This window comes from Trematosphaeria pertusa (assembly GCF_010094035.1).
Source record: "Trematosphaeria pertusa strain CBS 122368 unplaced genomic scaffold BU26scaffold_16, whole genome shotgun sequence".
NCBI classification, from domain to species: Eukaryota; Fungi; Ascomycota; class Dothideomycetes; order Pleosporales; family Trematosphaeriaceae; genus Trematosphaeria; species Trematosphaeria pertusa.
In genome coordinates, this window is record NW_022987227.1 from 798,215 (window position 1) to 812,635 (window position 14,421).

Genomic DNA, 14,421 nt, shown 5'->3' on the forward strand with positions numbered 1-14,421 from the left:
ATAACGCGGCCGACTCTCGGAGCTCGGTTAGTCGGGGTGCTGAACATGTTGAACATGGCAATACCGGTACGACAGGGGATCCGAGACAGGGTTTCATTTACTAGGCCCCTGGGATCAAGCAAGCATGCGATCGACGAGGACCGGGTGAGAAGAAGTAAGGCCGAAGCGAAGCGCATGAGCTGATTTTGCTTTTCTCTGGAACGGTGAGTCTGACAGTGCCGGTCGGGGTTCAGACCAAGAACGACAACCCGATTATTGAAGCAGGCTTTGGACCGGACGCGTGATGAAGCAAATAATTTCGTCCATCGCGCGATACGAAGTAGCCTTGTAGAGGGGGTTGCGTCGCGAAGATCGCTGATCGTCGATCAACATTGGCCCCGGTGCACCTGCCCTTCGGCTTCGAATACTATTTTGACGCTGGTATCCTTTGCTGTGGCATTTCTGTTTTCCAGCCCAGGGTCGTCATGGGGTTCGTCGTTCTTCCTGCCCTCATACCGGACATTACGGCGGTATACGATGCCTACTTTGCTGCCTTCGCCGAAGATCCCGTGACGCGCGCCCTCTTCCCGAAAGCCACAAAAGAAGACTTGACAAACTCCGAGTCAGAGTTTCGGTACGTTCCACCCTTTTCCTGCATTGTCTGTGGTGGCTGGACTGCTGGCGATAGATTGCAGAGCCAGGATTCGTCAGGATCCTCGGGACTAATGCCTCCATAGGAAGGCGCACACAGGTCGTGTTCTCTCGTACTGGCACACGTCCTCAACACAATACACTCTGAAATGCATCGACCCAGCCACTGGCGTGATCGCTGGCATGGCTCTTTGGGATGTCTATCCCACGCCTAGTGATTGGAAGAAAGGCGACGTAGCATGGCTGGAAGGGAAAGAAAGGGAGAGGGCTGAGGCTCTAGTGGGTCCTCTGTGGAATGTGAGAGAAAAGCTGTGGGATAAAGAGCGATATATCTATTGTCACGTGACAGCTGTACGTCCGGAGTACCAGCGGAAAGGTGTGGGAAAGCTGTTGACGGAGTACGGTATTCGGGTCGCAGAGCAGGCAGAACTGCCAATTTATGTTGAGAGCTCGAAGGAGGGTTTGGGACTATATGAAAAGTTAGGCTTCAGGCGGCTAACTGAGAAGATTGTGCATAAAGCCGGGGTGCTGTGGGTAGGAGAGGAGACGGGCGATAAGAATGATTACGAAGTGCCACTGCTTGTGTGGATACCAGAGGGGCAGATAGGCAACTTGCCAAAATCTGTGGAGCTGGCATAGATGGTGCACAGAAAAGAGGAGTGATAGAATGTGGATAGAATGATATTTGATGATGCGACAATGCTACGTCAAGACGCTGATATGTTTTACTGACCTAGAGATCATGCCAACATCTGATGGAGTGCGTTGACGCGGTAGCTTTCGCTCCGTTGTATCAGCTCTTCATGCCGTCCTTGGTCCGTCACCTTGCCCGCTTCGATCAGAAATATGACGTCCGCTCGTGCAATGGTCCTCAGTCGGTGTGCTATTGCGATAACCGTGACACCATGCCGCTGGACAGCCCTTTGGAGACCTTCTTCCAAAGCCTTCTCGCTCTCGGCATCTAGGGCACTCGTACTTTCATCCAGCAACAAAAGTCTCGGCTTGCGGACTAGTGCACGTGCAATGGAGAGACGTTGGCGTTGTCCGCCTGAAAGCTGCGAGCCGCCGGACCCGCATTCCGTGTCGTAACCTTGTGGGAGGCTTATGATTGCTTCATGGATGTTTGCCACTTTGCATGCCTCTTGGATCTCGCCATCACTGGGGTTGTGACCAGGACGTGCTCCCAAACATAGGTTGAATCTGATGCTACCTTGGAAGAGCACATTCTCTTGAGGAACATAGGCCATACTGTCGCGGAAAGAGGTGCCGTGATGTCGTGAAATATTCAGGCCATTGACGGAGATGCTGCCAGTTGCTGGGACATAAAACCGTTCCAGAAGTGCCAAGACCGTACTCTTTCCAGCTCCAGAGGGGCCTACAAGAGCGCAGAATTGACCAGGTTGGATAGAAAGTGATAGCGACGTCAGGACGGGTATGTTTGGCCGGGCTGGGTATGCAAACGATACGTCGCTAAATTCGACTCGTGCTCCACCTCGTGTCGGTCCTACAGAGGTACCGGCGGCTTCGATGTCCTTCTCGTCTAATTCTTCAGAGCCTGGCGTAGATCTTCCTGATGCGGACTCCGATAAGTCATTGTCCAGTTCAAGTAGGCCAACGATCCTCGAGATGGCGCGTTTTGCTCTGGAAATTTCTGGCGCGAGGGTGAATAGCTGGCCCCAAAGCTGCGCGGATACCAGCATGGCGATGAGGATGATAAAGTATTGGGTCTGTGTGTACCTCCCCTCCAGGATATTCTTTGATCCCCACCAGTGGGCGAATGCATAGAGGACGTTGCCCATTGAGTTCGCGATTGCTAGCCAAATATTTGTCTTGAAACTTTGGAGGACCATCTCCTTCCGCGGTGCTTTCAGAGATCGGCGATATGTTTGCAGAACTTCGTCTTCTAGCGATAACGATGCGATGGTGCGGATATTGGAGACGGCCTCGACCGTAATGCCGACAGACGAAGAGAAAGCGCCAGCGTGCCTTTCGGCGAAGCGAGAAATAGAGCGGAGTTGCATGAAGCCCGCGCCAAGGAGGAGAGGGACTGTAACAAGAAGCACAACTGATATCCTCCAAGCAATGATGTGAGACAGCGTAATTGCGGCAATGAAGTTGACAATCACGGAGAAGAGCGTGCCAATGATGGATCCACTGAAGCCAGCTAACGCGTTGCCATCGTTGGTTATGTAGCCGAGGAGCATGGTAGGACTGCGGCTGTGGGACTCGTGCCACTGCAGCGGCTGCTGGAAGAGAGAGCGAAAGGAGAGAATCCGTACTTTATAGATTAGACGTTCAGAGATAAGCCCGAAGGCGGACCAGCTCGTGAAGTTAGCGAGAAACTCAACGCACGCCAGCATAAAGAAAAGACCAGAAAACAGCAGTCCACGAGACCGTATATAACTGGGTGGGTTGCATGGCGAGAAGCTGCCCAGGGTGTTCCCAAAGATCGTACCAGAAGCTGAATACGTGCCACCAACTACAGTAGCCGCTAAGAAGGCGATGGCTAGCAAGAGCAGATATGGGCGGACCAGAGGTCTCATTGTCTTGAGGATTGAACGTCCGAGGATTTCTCCTCCGGCATCGTTAGGCTTGTCGATGGGGGTATTCTTGGATACCTCGGGCTCTTGTGCCTTTTCGAAATGAACGACCTCCCGCTGCTCAATAACGTCGACTTCCTGGCCATGAGTGCTACCTTGAGAACTCGACGTCCCATCATCAGACGGTTTTACGGACTGGAGGCGAACCATCTCCGCGTATGACCCGTTCAGGTTCATTAGCTCCTCATGGTCACCTTGTTCAAGGATTTTGCCAGTCCGCATCACCACGATCTTGCTGGCCGATTTGATGGTTGACAAGCGGTGGGCGATAGAGATAACCGTCCGGCCTTTGGACGCTTTCTCGATCGCAGCTTGGATTCGCAGCTCGCTCGCAGAGTCCAACGCTGCGGTGGCTTCGTCTAGAACCAAAATCTTCGGGTCTCGTACGACTGCGCGAGCGAGGGCGATTCTCTGCTTCTGGCCGCCACTCACAAGGCTGCCGGCAGATCCCACGAGGGTCGCAAAGCCGTTTTCAAGGCGGTCGATGAAACCCGTGGCATCTGCAAGATCGACGGCAGTCTGCACCAGCTGAACAATTTCAGCGACTCTAGAACCAGCTCTTTCTGCACACTTGGTGAGATCACCACCGCTCCTCACTTCATTTGCAAGGCGCTGCAGGTCGTCGGAAAGCAGAGTCTCTTCTAGATGAGAATGCGCTGGGGAGTTGACCAGACCGAGAGCAACATTCTCCAGGATGGAACGGTCCAAGAGCGACGGTTCCTGAGGCACGAGGCTGATGAAGCCTCTCAGGGCTCTCACGTTCAAAGTCCGGAGGTCATGGCCGTCAAGGCTTATCGCGCCATTCTGGGGGTCGTAGAATCGAGCGATGAGGGCAGCAATAGTCGACTTCCCACTACCAGAGAGACCCACTATTGCTGTGAGCTTGCCGGCTTCACATTGGAATGAGACGTCATCAAGAACGGGATGCGCTAGCCGGGAGGGGTATGTGAATGAGACATTGCAAAACTCGATGCTACCCTCCACGGGAGAAGGTATGACGCCGGAGCCCGAAGTGCCGTCGATGGTGGGCCACTGCTCGATGTCGCCTTGCAGTCGTTTAAAGGCAGCAACGGCTCCACCGAACAGCGGTAGTAGCGGAGCTACCTGACTGAGAACAATTGCACCTAGAACAGCGTCAGCCTAACATTTCACAGCCGAATCATAGGCTTTCATACCATCGACAAGGATGAAAATGACGGTGTAGATCTCTCCAACCGTCGTGTCTCCGCTCCCAGATTGCACCGTATCCGCAATTTTTCGGCTCCCTTGCCAATAGGCAAGTGCATTCGCAGAGAAGGCGATGAAGTAGAGAAGTCCGGCCTGAGCTGCGGCGGCTACGGCCTTCCTAATTCCCTCTCTTCTGGCATCGCTCAAGTAGCCCCGAAACTTCTCTTCTAGGCGTGCATTGGCTCCAAGGGAGTGCACGAGACCAATGTGGCTGAGCCCCTCAGAAGCGATGGCGCTGGCTTTAGCGAAGTAGTCTGAGGCTTTAGTCGAATATTTCTGCACCAACCGTCCCCCAACGACGGTCATGATGAGGAAAGCGGGTATCAATGAAATCAGCATGCCGGCCAATCTGACATCCTTGATGAAGGCCACGATATATGCAGTGACACAGAAGGAGATGCATGTTAGGAACACGCCGACTTTCTCGCAGGTGCCGGTTTCGATGGCCTGGATGTCGCCATTGAGGCGCGAGGAGACTTCTCCAGCCTGCAGATTGTCGAAGAAGGCAATGTCCTGCCGCAGCAGACTCTTTAGATAACGGTCACGGATGCGTTGAGCCAGTCGCTGCGAGGTGATGTTCCAGCAAACGATATGCGTGTATATCAGAACGAAGGAGGCGATGGCGATGTAGACGAGGAGCAAGACTTTTGAGTTGATGGAGGCCTGCAATCCGGACGTCGAACCTGGAGCATTCTCGGCCTCACAGGAGGCGGTATTCAGGTTATCGACCAGCTGACCGAAGACGATTCCAATCAAGGGAAAGGGCACGCCTGCAGCAATGGCCGCAAGAAAGCCCACGCAAATGAGGAGTTTGTCGAGCCATATTGGGTCTGCGTAAAAGAGCAGGTGGAGGAAGCCAAAGAAGGCCTTGAACGATGCCCGCGAGGGCTTGTTAACGCCCATTGAGCATACAATAGCGAGTCAAACAGGAACTGACGACGTATAGCGAGAGCAAGGCAGCATCGTGAAGCCCTCCAGGTGCGCAGGCACGAGGTAACGGGGAGCTGTGGGCCGCTCCAAGCCGCCATTGCAGGATCGGCATAGTGGATGCAGTGCATTGATGAAGCCGGCTGGGCAGTGCACGTGAGGATGGGCGGTGGTGAGGGATGACCGTTGATGGCGAGGAGGTATCGTCCGGAGCGAGGTCGGAGATGAACGTCATTCATTTGGACTAGCGCCATCAGATACAAATTTGCGGATTACATAACCACATCCCACATGCCATGCCGACCCCGGTCGACGCGTCCTCCATCACATCCTGGCACTGATCATCCCGACGCCCTCACGACGCACACCCTCATCTGCAGCCGCCAGCGCACTCACCACCTCGCCCGCCCGCACGGCAATATCCTTCGCCAATGAGCGCCCGCCCTCCGAGTGCGCCGATAGCATCCACATCCTGCAGCTCTCGGCAACGGCTCCGCGCTTGAACTGCACCTCCTCCAGGCTCTCTCCCTTCTGCCGGCACCCCAGCACGAGCTGGTCCAGGCCACTGAAGAGCCCGCTGCTCGACAGCTCGCTTGCTGCATGCTCAGAAATGATGAAGTCGGCCTTGGAGCATGGCTCGGCCGCGTCCCTCCCCACGACGACGCGGAGGGTGTACCTTCCCCTGCTGGCCATCTGCTTCTCGTATGCGCGCAGATAGATGCGCTGTATCACCTCCGAGGAGCCGGGAATCGTGGGCTTCTGCTCGCACGACGGCTTCGCCCAGATTGAGCAGAGCCGTGGCTGCGGTGGCTCGGGTGCGTCCTCTAGGATCCGCAGCGGAGCGAGCGACTCGTTCTCCGTGACGATGGTTATGTTGCCGAGCCGTGGGCAGGTCAGAAGGTCGTCCAGTATCTCGACTGCTTGCTGGGTAGAGCCGACGACAGCGATGTTGAGGCGAGGCTCATGCCGGTCCCGCAGCTCGTTCCTCCTCGAGAGGTAATCGTGCGCAGAGACGATGCGCTGGCCGGCTTCAAAGTTGACGCTCGTCAGAGGCCGCGGCTTCTGGTCGCGCCGGCCGGGCGGGGAGGGCGCTGCGATGCTCCTCGCCTCCACCACGTACGTCTTGCCGTGTGCGTCTCTCACGGCTACCTTGAAGCGCCTCACGGAGCCCGACTCGTTCTCCGGAGTGACGCCGATTACCTCGCTGCTGTAGTGTACTTGGTCGTTGAATTGCTCAGCACACCAGCGGAGGTAGTCCTCGAACTCTTCCCTCAATGGGTTCAGGCGGTCGGAATTTGCGAATTCGACGAGGCGATTCCGAGCGAGGAGGTAGTTGACGTAGCTGAACCCCGATCGTGGATTTCGCGTTGTCGCGAGATCGTAAATGAAGGCATTTTCCATTCGCATCCGTGGGAGCTGCGACGTTGGATGCCATGAGAAAGAAGGTTTTCTCTCAACGAAGAGCACGTTCGAAGTTTTTCGGGCTTCTCGATTGGCGATGGCCGTGGCAAGCTGAGCTGGTCCAAAGCCGATGCAGACGAGGTCGTAGGTTTTCGATGAGTCTACAATGGGTGCATCCGAGATGAGATCCAGCTGTCTTGGTGGCTGCTCTGCTGAAGTCATCGTCACTGACCGCTCAATAGAGTTTGATGCAGAGGATTTGGGAGTAGTCGCGCCTCGAGGAGCTGTACTGAGTAGCGACAATCACTCCTCGAAGTTTTTGATGCTCGCCGAGGAGCTATGACCATAGGGAGCGTGGAGTCTCAGGCCACCGCGGGCTTTGGTGGTTCTGCACTCGCTGCAGCTAGCACAATGATTCCAGGTACGTCACCAGATTCTCTAATGTTTGCTTATAAGCGAGGGTGGGTGCCATACCGGGGATGCATCAAGGGTCTCTAATCAGCACCATACCCACTTGGCGCGCCACGCGCGAAAACTAGCCGGAATGATCCAATTCTCTGCCACATCAATAGCCTGGCAACACTTCAAGTTTACCTCATGTATCATATCGGAGCTGACACACCATAATGCCCAGGGTCATAGCTTCTGTCCGCCCTGTATCTGGCCTCGGCTCATGCTTTGCCGGTAGGAGACCTCGTACAATCGCACCTCTATGAAACTTCGGCCATGCTGCTTCAGCTACCTAGCAGTATTCAAAAATTTTCGCAGACTTCCTTTCCGCATCACCAGGACAACTGGTTGATGACAATGGCTCAACAAACGCAGAAGCCAGGTCCTACCACCGGGCCCTTCATCCTAAAGCTACCCCATCCCTACCTCACCGCGTATGCAATTACAAACGTTGCTGCGACCGGCCAACCCGCCAGCTACCGTATATCCCTTTCCGCAGCTCACTCCAAGGACAATGGGATACCTCCGCCAAGGCCCCTTCATAGTGACGATCTGTCATTCAACGACATAGCCTTCTTGGCCCCAGAATCGATACCACCCAAGGGAGACAACAGCTCTTGGGCTCGGGCGCGAAGATCACCCTTCGTAACCATCTCCTGGACTGATGGCCGGCCCACTGTGCCCCAGCTCTGGCTCGCTGCCTACGCTTTGGTTTCACTGCATCCTCTCGTCGAGCACATCCGAGTGCTCTTCTCCGGCAACGATTCTTCGATGCTGGCCTCGGAGATTTATTCCACTGGCCTATTCCACCCGCACCCCCGTGGATCCAACCCATCAGCTCCTCACGATGGCCATTTGCTTCTTCGAAGCAATTTTTGGCAGGGCGCGGCTTCACCCTTTGGAGCTCGTCCAGTCTGGGCTCCGCTGCTCGATGCTGCTAACAAGCCAATCACGGCCGAGTATCCGCCTTTTCCTTTCCAAACGGCACCAACGACGCAGTTCCCTGCTTTACCGCGACACACTATGCATCCCGTACGTCGACCAAAACCGGCTCCCGGGTCCATCATCTACAGCCGCTGGATCCCGCACCTGCAGGAGCACTTCGCGATGATCGCTGTCGATTACACTAACGAGGAGCATCTCAACCTCTTCCATGTCTGGCAGAACGATCCACGTGTTGCTGCTGGGTGGAACGAAACCGGGACGCTGGAGCAGCACCGCGAGTATCTGCGGAAGCTGCATGAGGACCCCCATGTGATCACCATGTTTGCTGCATTCGATGATGTGCTTTTTGCATACTTCGAAGTCTACTGGGCCATGGTAATTCCCCCACCTCGCTTCTAACGTGGTTTTCTTTTTGACTCTGTGTACAGGAAGATCACATGGGTGCCCACTACCTCGCGTCGCCGTACGACCGCGGCAGGCACTCTCTCGTCGGCGACATCAGATTCAGAGGCCCGTACCGCGTCTCGGCGTGGTGGTCTGGACTCATGCACTACATGTTCTTGGACGAGCCGCGGACATGGAATATCGTCGGCGAGCCAGCTGCCACAAGCAGCACCGTGTTGGCCTACGACTTTGCGCACGGCTTCCATGTTGAGAAGCTGATGGATCTCCCGCATAAGCGAAGTGCGCTCATGATGGTCAACCGGGAGAAGTTCTTCACGCTAAGTCCGTTTGTATGGGATGGGGAGAAGCAGGTTCGCCCGAGTTTAGACGCCCTCGCGAAACTGTAGATTTCGAAGACGTAAACTTGGGGGCATTTTGATTTCAGCAACGCACATGTACACAAAATCAACTCGAGGTCCTCAGCTTCACAAGGTTGCGCTTCCTCACTGCGCGTTCAAGCGTGCTCTTGCGGCCTCCGGTTTGCGCTCTTAAAGTCACGACGAACCGTCATCAAGCCCTAGGCTAGCGCGGGCTGCAGTCCAGTAGCCCGTTTTTGATTCCATACGAACACCAGCCCGCGCCGCCCCATCGCCAGGTCCCACAACCCATACACGTCATCTGCACAGGCCGCCACATCCCTGCGAGGCACATGCAGGGTGCGGATCAGATAACCTTAATCGAGCCCTAGGCACCGTCGCTGCATGTCTCGGCTTTTGCGCCCTTAACGAAGAGAAAATTTTATCTGATCCGCCCCGCCCTCGTATTGAGCCGTTGGACAAGCCCGGCGAATTGAATCTCTTGGCTTCGCTCCACCATCGAATGTCGACGTACGCGGCGTTGTCAGGTCACATTGGCGCAGATGATGGCTTGGATAGTGTCGGGCGAGGCGGCGGGGGAGGCGCACGCCGGTGAGTTTCTCCAACCCTACTACCGTCTTGAAGACGGAGTTCATAGCCGCAATAGCTAAGCGGCAACAGGGAAGCGTGGGTGTCGCTCCTCAATTGCCGCTAATTGATGCACCATGTCGCCGACCAAGCCGACCAGATCCCAAGTGAGGCCTGCGATGCCGTGTTCGCCAAACGCGGATCTGATACCTTTACGCAACGGCAATGAACGCCGTGCCGCGCTCTTGATGATCCTTCCCGCGCCCTTTCTGCCTGCTTCACTTGGCCAGCCAACGCTGCCGTCGGGTCTTTCCATCTGCTAAAAATTTTCGCCGCCGCCGACATCGCACGCTACATTCCGAAGAGATGAATCTTATCAGATGAGATTGCGGCAGGGTTTACGAGCCATACGAGGGTTCCACCTTGCAGGAAGACCAGGAATAGAGCGGTGCATGCTTTTCTTTTTTTGGAAAGAGAACAGAAAATCCTTTTGCAGATCAGCTGAGGAGTGCTGTAACCGAACCGCGACCAGGGCCGGAAGATGGTGTAGTGACACAGCCTGCGATGTCATTGTGAAGGCAAGGGACTGCCATGAGCGCTACGTATCGATGCGTACCGAGATCAATAAGTTGCCTAGGCCGGTGCTTTAGATCCGAGCCATCAGCGAGCTCACAATGACGAAGACCAGAGCCACTCTCCCGGTCTTGTCTGAGCTTTTCTGGTTTGGCGCGTACACCTTCGCGTCGCTGTGTCTTCTGTTTCTCTCGTTTCGATACCTCTCTCGGCACGCGATTCCGGTCATTTCGAACCCCTCTCAGACGGCACTGCTAAACGTCCGCGCAATTGAGTAGCTACGGGAAGAGACAGACCCGCAGTCATGGCGGAACTGTATGATCAGAGTAGGCACGACGCCCTCCATCGGCTTAACCAGACACTCCTCCAAATCGACCCTTATATCCTCCCACCATATCCCAACCTCTCCATTGTCTCAGGGCCACTCGATCCACCACTCCTCCAAATTACGCTCTCGCAACTACTGGGGCAACAAGCCGAGCTCTACCCTAACCACGAGTGCCTCACCATCCCCTGGACAGGCGCGCGATGGACGTATCAGCATCTTTGGGAACAATCTAATCTCCTCGCAAGGGCACTGTTGCGGTATGGAGTGCGTCCAAGAGATAGAGTTGGAATTATGAGCGGAAACTGCGAGAAGTACGCTGCAGTGTTCTTTGCGTGCGCAAGAGTGGGAGCGATCTGCGTGACGTTGAATAACACGTATACGCCGACGGAGATGGAGTATGCGTTGAAGCATACGAGTGAGTGAACCCTGAGCGTAGGAAAGTTTAAGGTCGGACCCTAATAGATGTAGAATGCCGGATTTTACTTACGAGCTCAATGATCGGTCGGTTTGACAACAGGCCGCTATTAGAGAGATTAAGAGACACAGACGTCGCTTCCCAGATCCCAGACTTGAAGACCGTGTGTCTGATAAGAGGCGAATATGAGGGATGTATCACATACGACGAGTTTATCAACGAATCTCTTTCCATCCCTGAGCATATCCTAGACATCTTCGACGGCATCATAAGTCCCTTCGACGTCGCCAATCTACAGTTCACGAGCGGAAGCACGGGAAACCCGAAAGCAGCTATGCTCACACATCAGTAAGTTCACAACGGGCTCACCCGTTACCCTAGGATGCGTACCCTGACATCCACCCAGCAACCTCATAAACAACTCTCGCTTTATCGGCGACCGAATGGCGCTCACACCCGCTGACACCCTCTGCTGCCCCCCACCCCTCTTCCACTGCTTTGGTCTCACCCTCGGTCTACTCGCAACCCTCACCCATGGCGGCCGCATAGTATATCCCGCCGAGTCCTTCGACCCTGACGCCACTATGCACGCTATCTATGATGAGCGCTGTACTGCGCTCCACGGCGTACCTGCTATGATGGAGTCCATCGTCAACCTGCCCAAGCCCGAGGGTTGGACTTCAGAGTTACGCACGGGTATTGTGGCCGGTAGCCCAGTGCCCAGGTGGCTGATGGAGCGCATGGTGGAAGAGCTGGGTATGGCGGACTTTACGAGTAGCTACGGGTTGACGGAAGCGAGCCCGACAGTGTTCAATGCGCACACGACAGACCCCCTACACACTCGCCTAATAACAGTCGGGACTGTCCTGCCGCACGCAAGAGTAAAGATCGTGGACCGCGACAATCGAATCGTGCCTATCGGCGTGAGAGGTGAGTTGTGTGTCACTGGGTATCAGGTGTGTAGAGGCTACTGGGAGAACGCGGAGAAGAGCGCGGAGGTGCTGGTAAGAGACGAACACGGAGAGATATGGCTGCATACCGGCGACGAGGCGATGCTGGATGTCGATGGGTATTGCACTATTACCGGGCGCTTCAAGGACATTATAATCCGCGGTACGTCTCCCGCTTCCTCTGACCTCTCCTTTCCGTATCCTACTGACATGACACCCCCGCACAGGCGGCGAAAACATCTACCCCCTCGAAATCGAAGAGCGCCTCGTCGCGCACCCGTCCGTCGCGCGCGCCATCGTCGTCGGCGTCTCGCATCCGCGGTACGTAGAAGTGCCCGCTGCCTTTCTGGCGCTCGAAGAAGGCGCGGAGAAGCCAGGCCTGGAGGAGATTAAGAAGTGGGTGCGGCAGATTCTGGGGAGGCATAAGGCGCCTGCGCATGTCTTCTGGGCGGGGGAAGGCTGGGACGGAGAGGTGCCGCTTACGGGGAGTGGGAAGATTAAGAAGTTTGTGCTGAGGAGCGTGGCGGAGGCGCTGTTGAAGGAGGGGGTGAGGTAGTGAGAGCGTGTCTAGGTGCGTAGGCGGTAGCCTGCCGAATATGAATAAATTAGTACGATTGCGCTATTATACTCACTTGACACTCCGCGGAGGCGCTGCTGATGCTGGTTTCGAAGTGAGAGAGCCTGTCGCTATCACGTGAAGATGATTGATCGATTGATTTCTACGTTTTACGTCATCAACCGATAGAGGTTATACTAACTCAGCAAAGCAGAGCTTCTGCCTACGCAAAGGATTCAAAAGACGCCGAATTTAAAAGAAGAGGATAGGGAATCACAGAGCAATGAGGTGGTGGCATGACACGTGAAGAGGATGCAATCCGGGCTGGTGTGCTCACACCTACCGCATTACTGATGGTTGTCATCATCAAAACAACCACCACGACTACACGTCTACGGCGCGCAATGAAAAATCTGCACCGCGCTCCATACCTTTCGACGATTAGCCCATAGGGCTCGCGGTCGAAGCCCTCAACAAAATTCCGAGCCTTTTCACTGGGGTGAAAGCTCTCACCCAGGCGCAGTCCGTCAACAGAACCCACATCGACGCACGTCGAAGTGGGCGCCACGCCCGTGAAAAGACAATATGGCCTGATCGAAGACTCGCAGTAACTCAGGTGGCTGGGGCTGCGTCATGGTAGTTTGCAAGAGCTGCGGAAATTGTCGGTGTGCACGCAGTTGCGAAGTGAAAGCCGTCGCTCCGACAACAGACGGGTTAACAACTCTTGGCTGATTTTCCACAGGATTCGATTTTTCACAGCCCGTCTGCCCGCGGTATGGCTGCTGAGCTGGCGGGAAATAATATGAAGAGCTCCGAGTGGAGGGGATGTATGGAGCACTAAGGCTGACGGCCAGGTTCGGCGTGAGAGAGCTCACAGGGGGGGGGGGTGCCTATAATGGGTATTCGAACAATAACGGCCGAACAAGACCTCTCAAGACCTTCCAAGCTCTCACATACACTACTGAGCTCGCACGTCAGCTCTTTTCTGTCCAAATCTTATTGTTGTTCCCGCGCTCGCCTTCCACCGGCGCCGCTTTCACCTCGTCCCCATCTGCACACCGCGTCTTCTCGCGCGCGCCTCGCCCAACAAAACAACACCAGCAGACCCTTCACTCCGACGCCCGACATCAACGTCAGCGCAGAGTAATTCTCGCTTATTGAGCGTATTGTTCGCTGCCCAGCCTCCTGCTTTTCCCGGGCATAAAGCTCGCATCTCTCCCGTCCGACACACTTCTCTTCTTCTTTTTCCTCCAGACCCACGACTTCCCTCTACTTTGCTACGACCTTACGAACCCTTTACGACTTCCTTTTGCTATAGCAGCAGCTTCCTTCTCATACCATCTCTACCGCTTACGAAGCTACGGCTTAATACCCTCTTGTCCTGACCTCTTTGGTGGTGACGCCTTCGCCTCTACCTCCCTCTCTGCCTTCGCAGCGACGTCTTACGAGCTTTCCGCTCAGTCTTTGCACCGCAGCCCTATCGCACCGACCTCATACGCAGCCTTCCAGCAGCCGCCTTCGCGCAGCAGCTTCTCTCTTGTCTCCTCACCTCATCCCTACCTTACTCTCAACACTACACTAGTAATCTAATCCGAAATGGCTCGCACTAAGCGTCCCGCCGCTGCTCCCGAGTACGGCACTCCAAACAGTAAGTCGTGCCTCACCTCACCTCACCAACAGCCAGCTAATCATCCAAAGACACCCCTGTCACCATCAAGACCGAGATGGGCGCTCAGGCTCAGAAGGCTGGCTCTTCTAGCTACGGCTCCACCTCGCCTGCCATCAAGGCTTCTGACTCGGGTTCCGAGAGTGGTTATGCTTCCACCTCACCGAGCGAGAAGGTTACTCCGACCTCTCCTCTGTACAAGGGCAAGGGCAGCTCCTCCCCTGTCTATGATCCGACCAAGCCGTCCTTCAAGGCTTCCGACAGCGGTGTTGGCTCTCCTCAGTACAGTGCCACCTCACCCAGCTACCAGCTTACTTCTCCTGTCGAAAAGGCTGGCTCCTCTGCGTATGATCCGCAGAAGCCGTTGAGCACGCTCCCCGGCGGTGTCTCTCCCCAATACACTCCCACCGGTGTGTCATACGTTC

At 55.3% G+C, this 14,421-nt stretch overlaps 5 protein-coding genes across 5 annotated transcripts; 3 read left to right on the forward strand and 2 right to left on the reverse strand.

The window, feature by feature from the left end:
• Positions 1–229: 229 nt before the first annotated feature.
• Positions 230–1,347, forward strand: BU26DRAFT_465422 (uncharacterized protein). Its single transcript, XM_033825191.1, has 2 exons — positions 230–613; positions 717–1,347. Exons 1-2 carry the CDS (start codon positions 465–467, stop codon positions 1,267–1,269), a joined length of 702 nt encoding a protein of 233 aa, XP_033678881.1. The 5' UTR covers positions 230–464; the 3' UTR covers positions 1,270–1,347.
• A 23-nt stretch (positions 1,348–1,370) lies between these two features.
• On the reverse strand, positions 1,371–5,360 carry BU26DRAFT_534112 (leptomycin B resistance protein pmd1; the record flags this gene model as incomplete). The annotated part of the gene is made up of 2 exons (XM_033831199.1): positions 1,371–4,354; positions 4,406–5,360. 2 exons carry the CDS (start codon positions 5,358–5,360, stop codon positions 1,371–1,373), a joined length of 3,939 nt encoding a protein of 1,312 aa, XP_033678882.1.
• A 203-nt stretch (positions 5,361–5,563) lies between these two features.
• On the reverse strand, positions 5,564–7,259 carry BU26DRAFT_110189 (uncharacterized protein). Its single transcript, XM_033819393.1, has one exon. It carries the CDS (start codon positions 7,005–7,007, stop codon positions 5,709–5,711), a length of 1,299 nt encoding a protein of 432 aa, XP_033678883.1. The 5' UTR covers positions 7,008–7,259; the 3' UTR covers positions 5,564–5,708.
• A 164-nt stretch (positions 7,260–7,423) lies between these two features.
• BU26DRAFT_523436 (aerobactin siderophore biosynthesis protein iucB) lies at positions 7,424–9,192 on the forward strand. The gene is made up of 2 exons (XM_033830048.1): positions 7,424–8,555; positions 8,609–9,192. Exons 1-2 carry the CDS (start codon positions 7,593–7,595, stop codon positions 8,969–8,971), a joined length of 1,326 nt encoding a protein of 441 aa, XP_033678884.1. The 5' UTR covers positions 7,424–7,592; the 3' UTR covers positions 8,972–9,192.
• An 841-nt stretch (positions 9,193–10,033) lies between these two features.
• On the forward strand, positions 10,034–12,383 carry BU26DRAFT_523437 (acetyl-CoA synthetase-like protein). The gene is made up of 4 exons (XM_033830049.1): positions 10,034–10,824; positions 10,878–11,172; positions 11,231–11,937; positions 12,002–12,383. Exons 1-4 carry the CDS (start codon positions 10,386–10,388, stop codon positions 12,328–12,330), a joined length of 1,770 nt encoding a protein of 589 aa, XP_033678885.1. The 5' UTR covers positions 10,034–10,385; the 3' UTR covers positions 12,331–12,383.
• Positions 12,384–14,421: the final 2,038 nt, after the last annotated feature.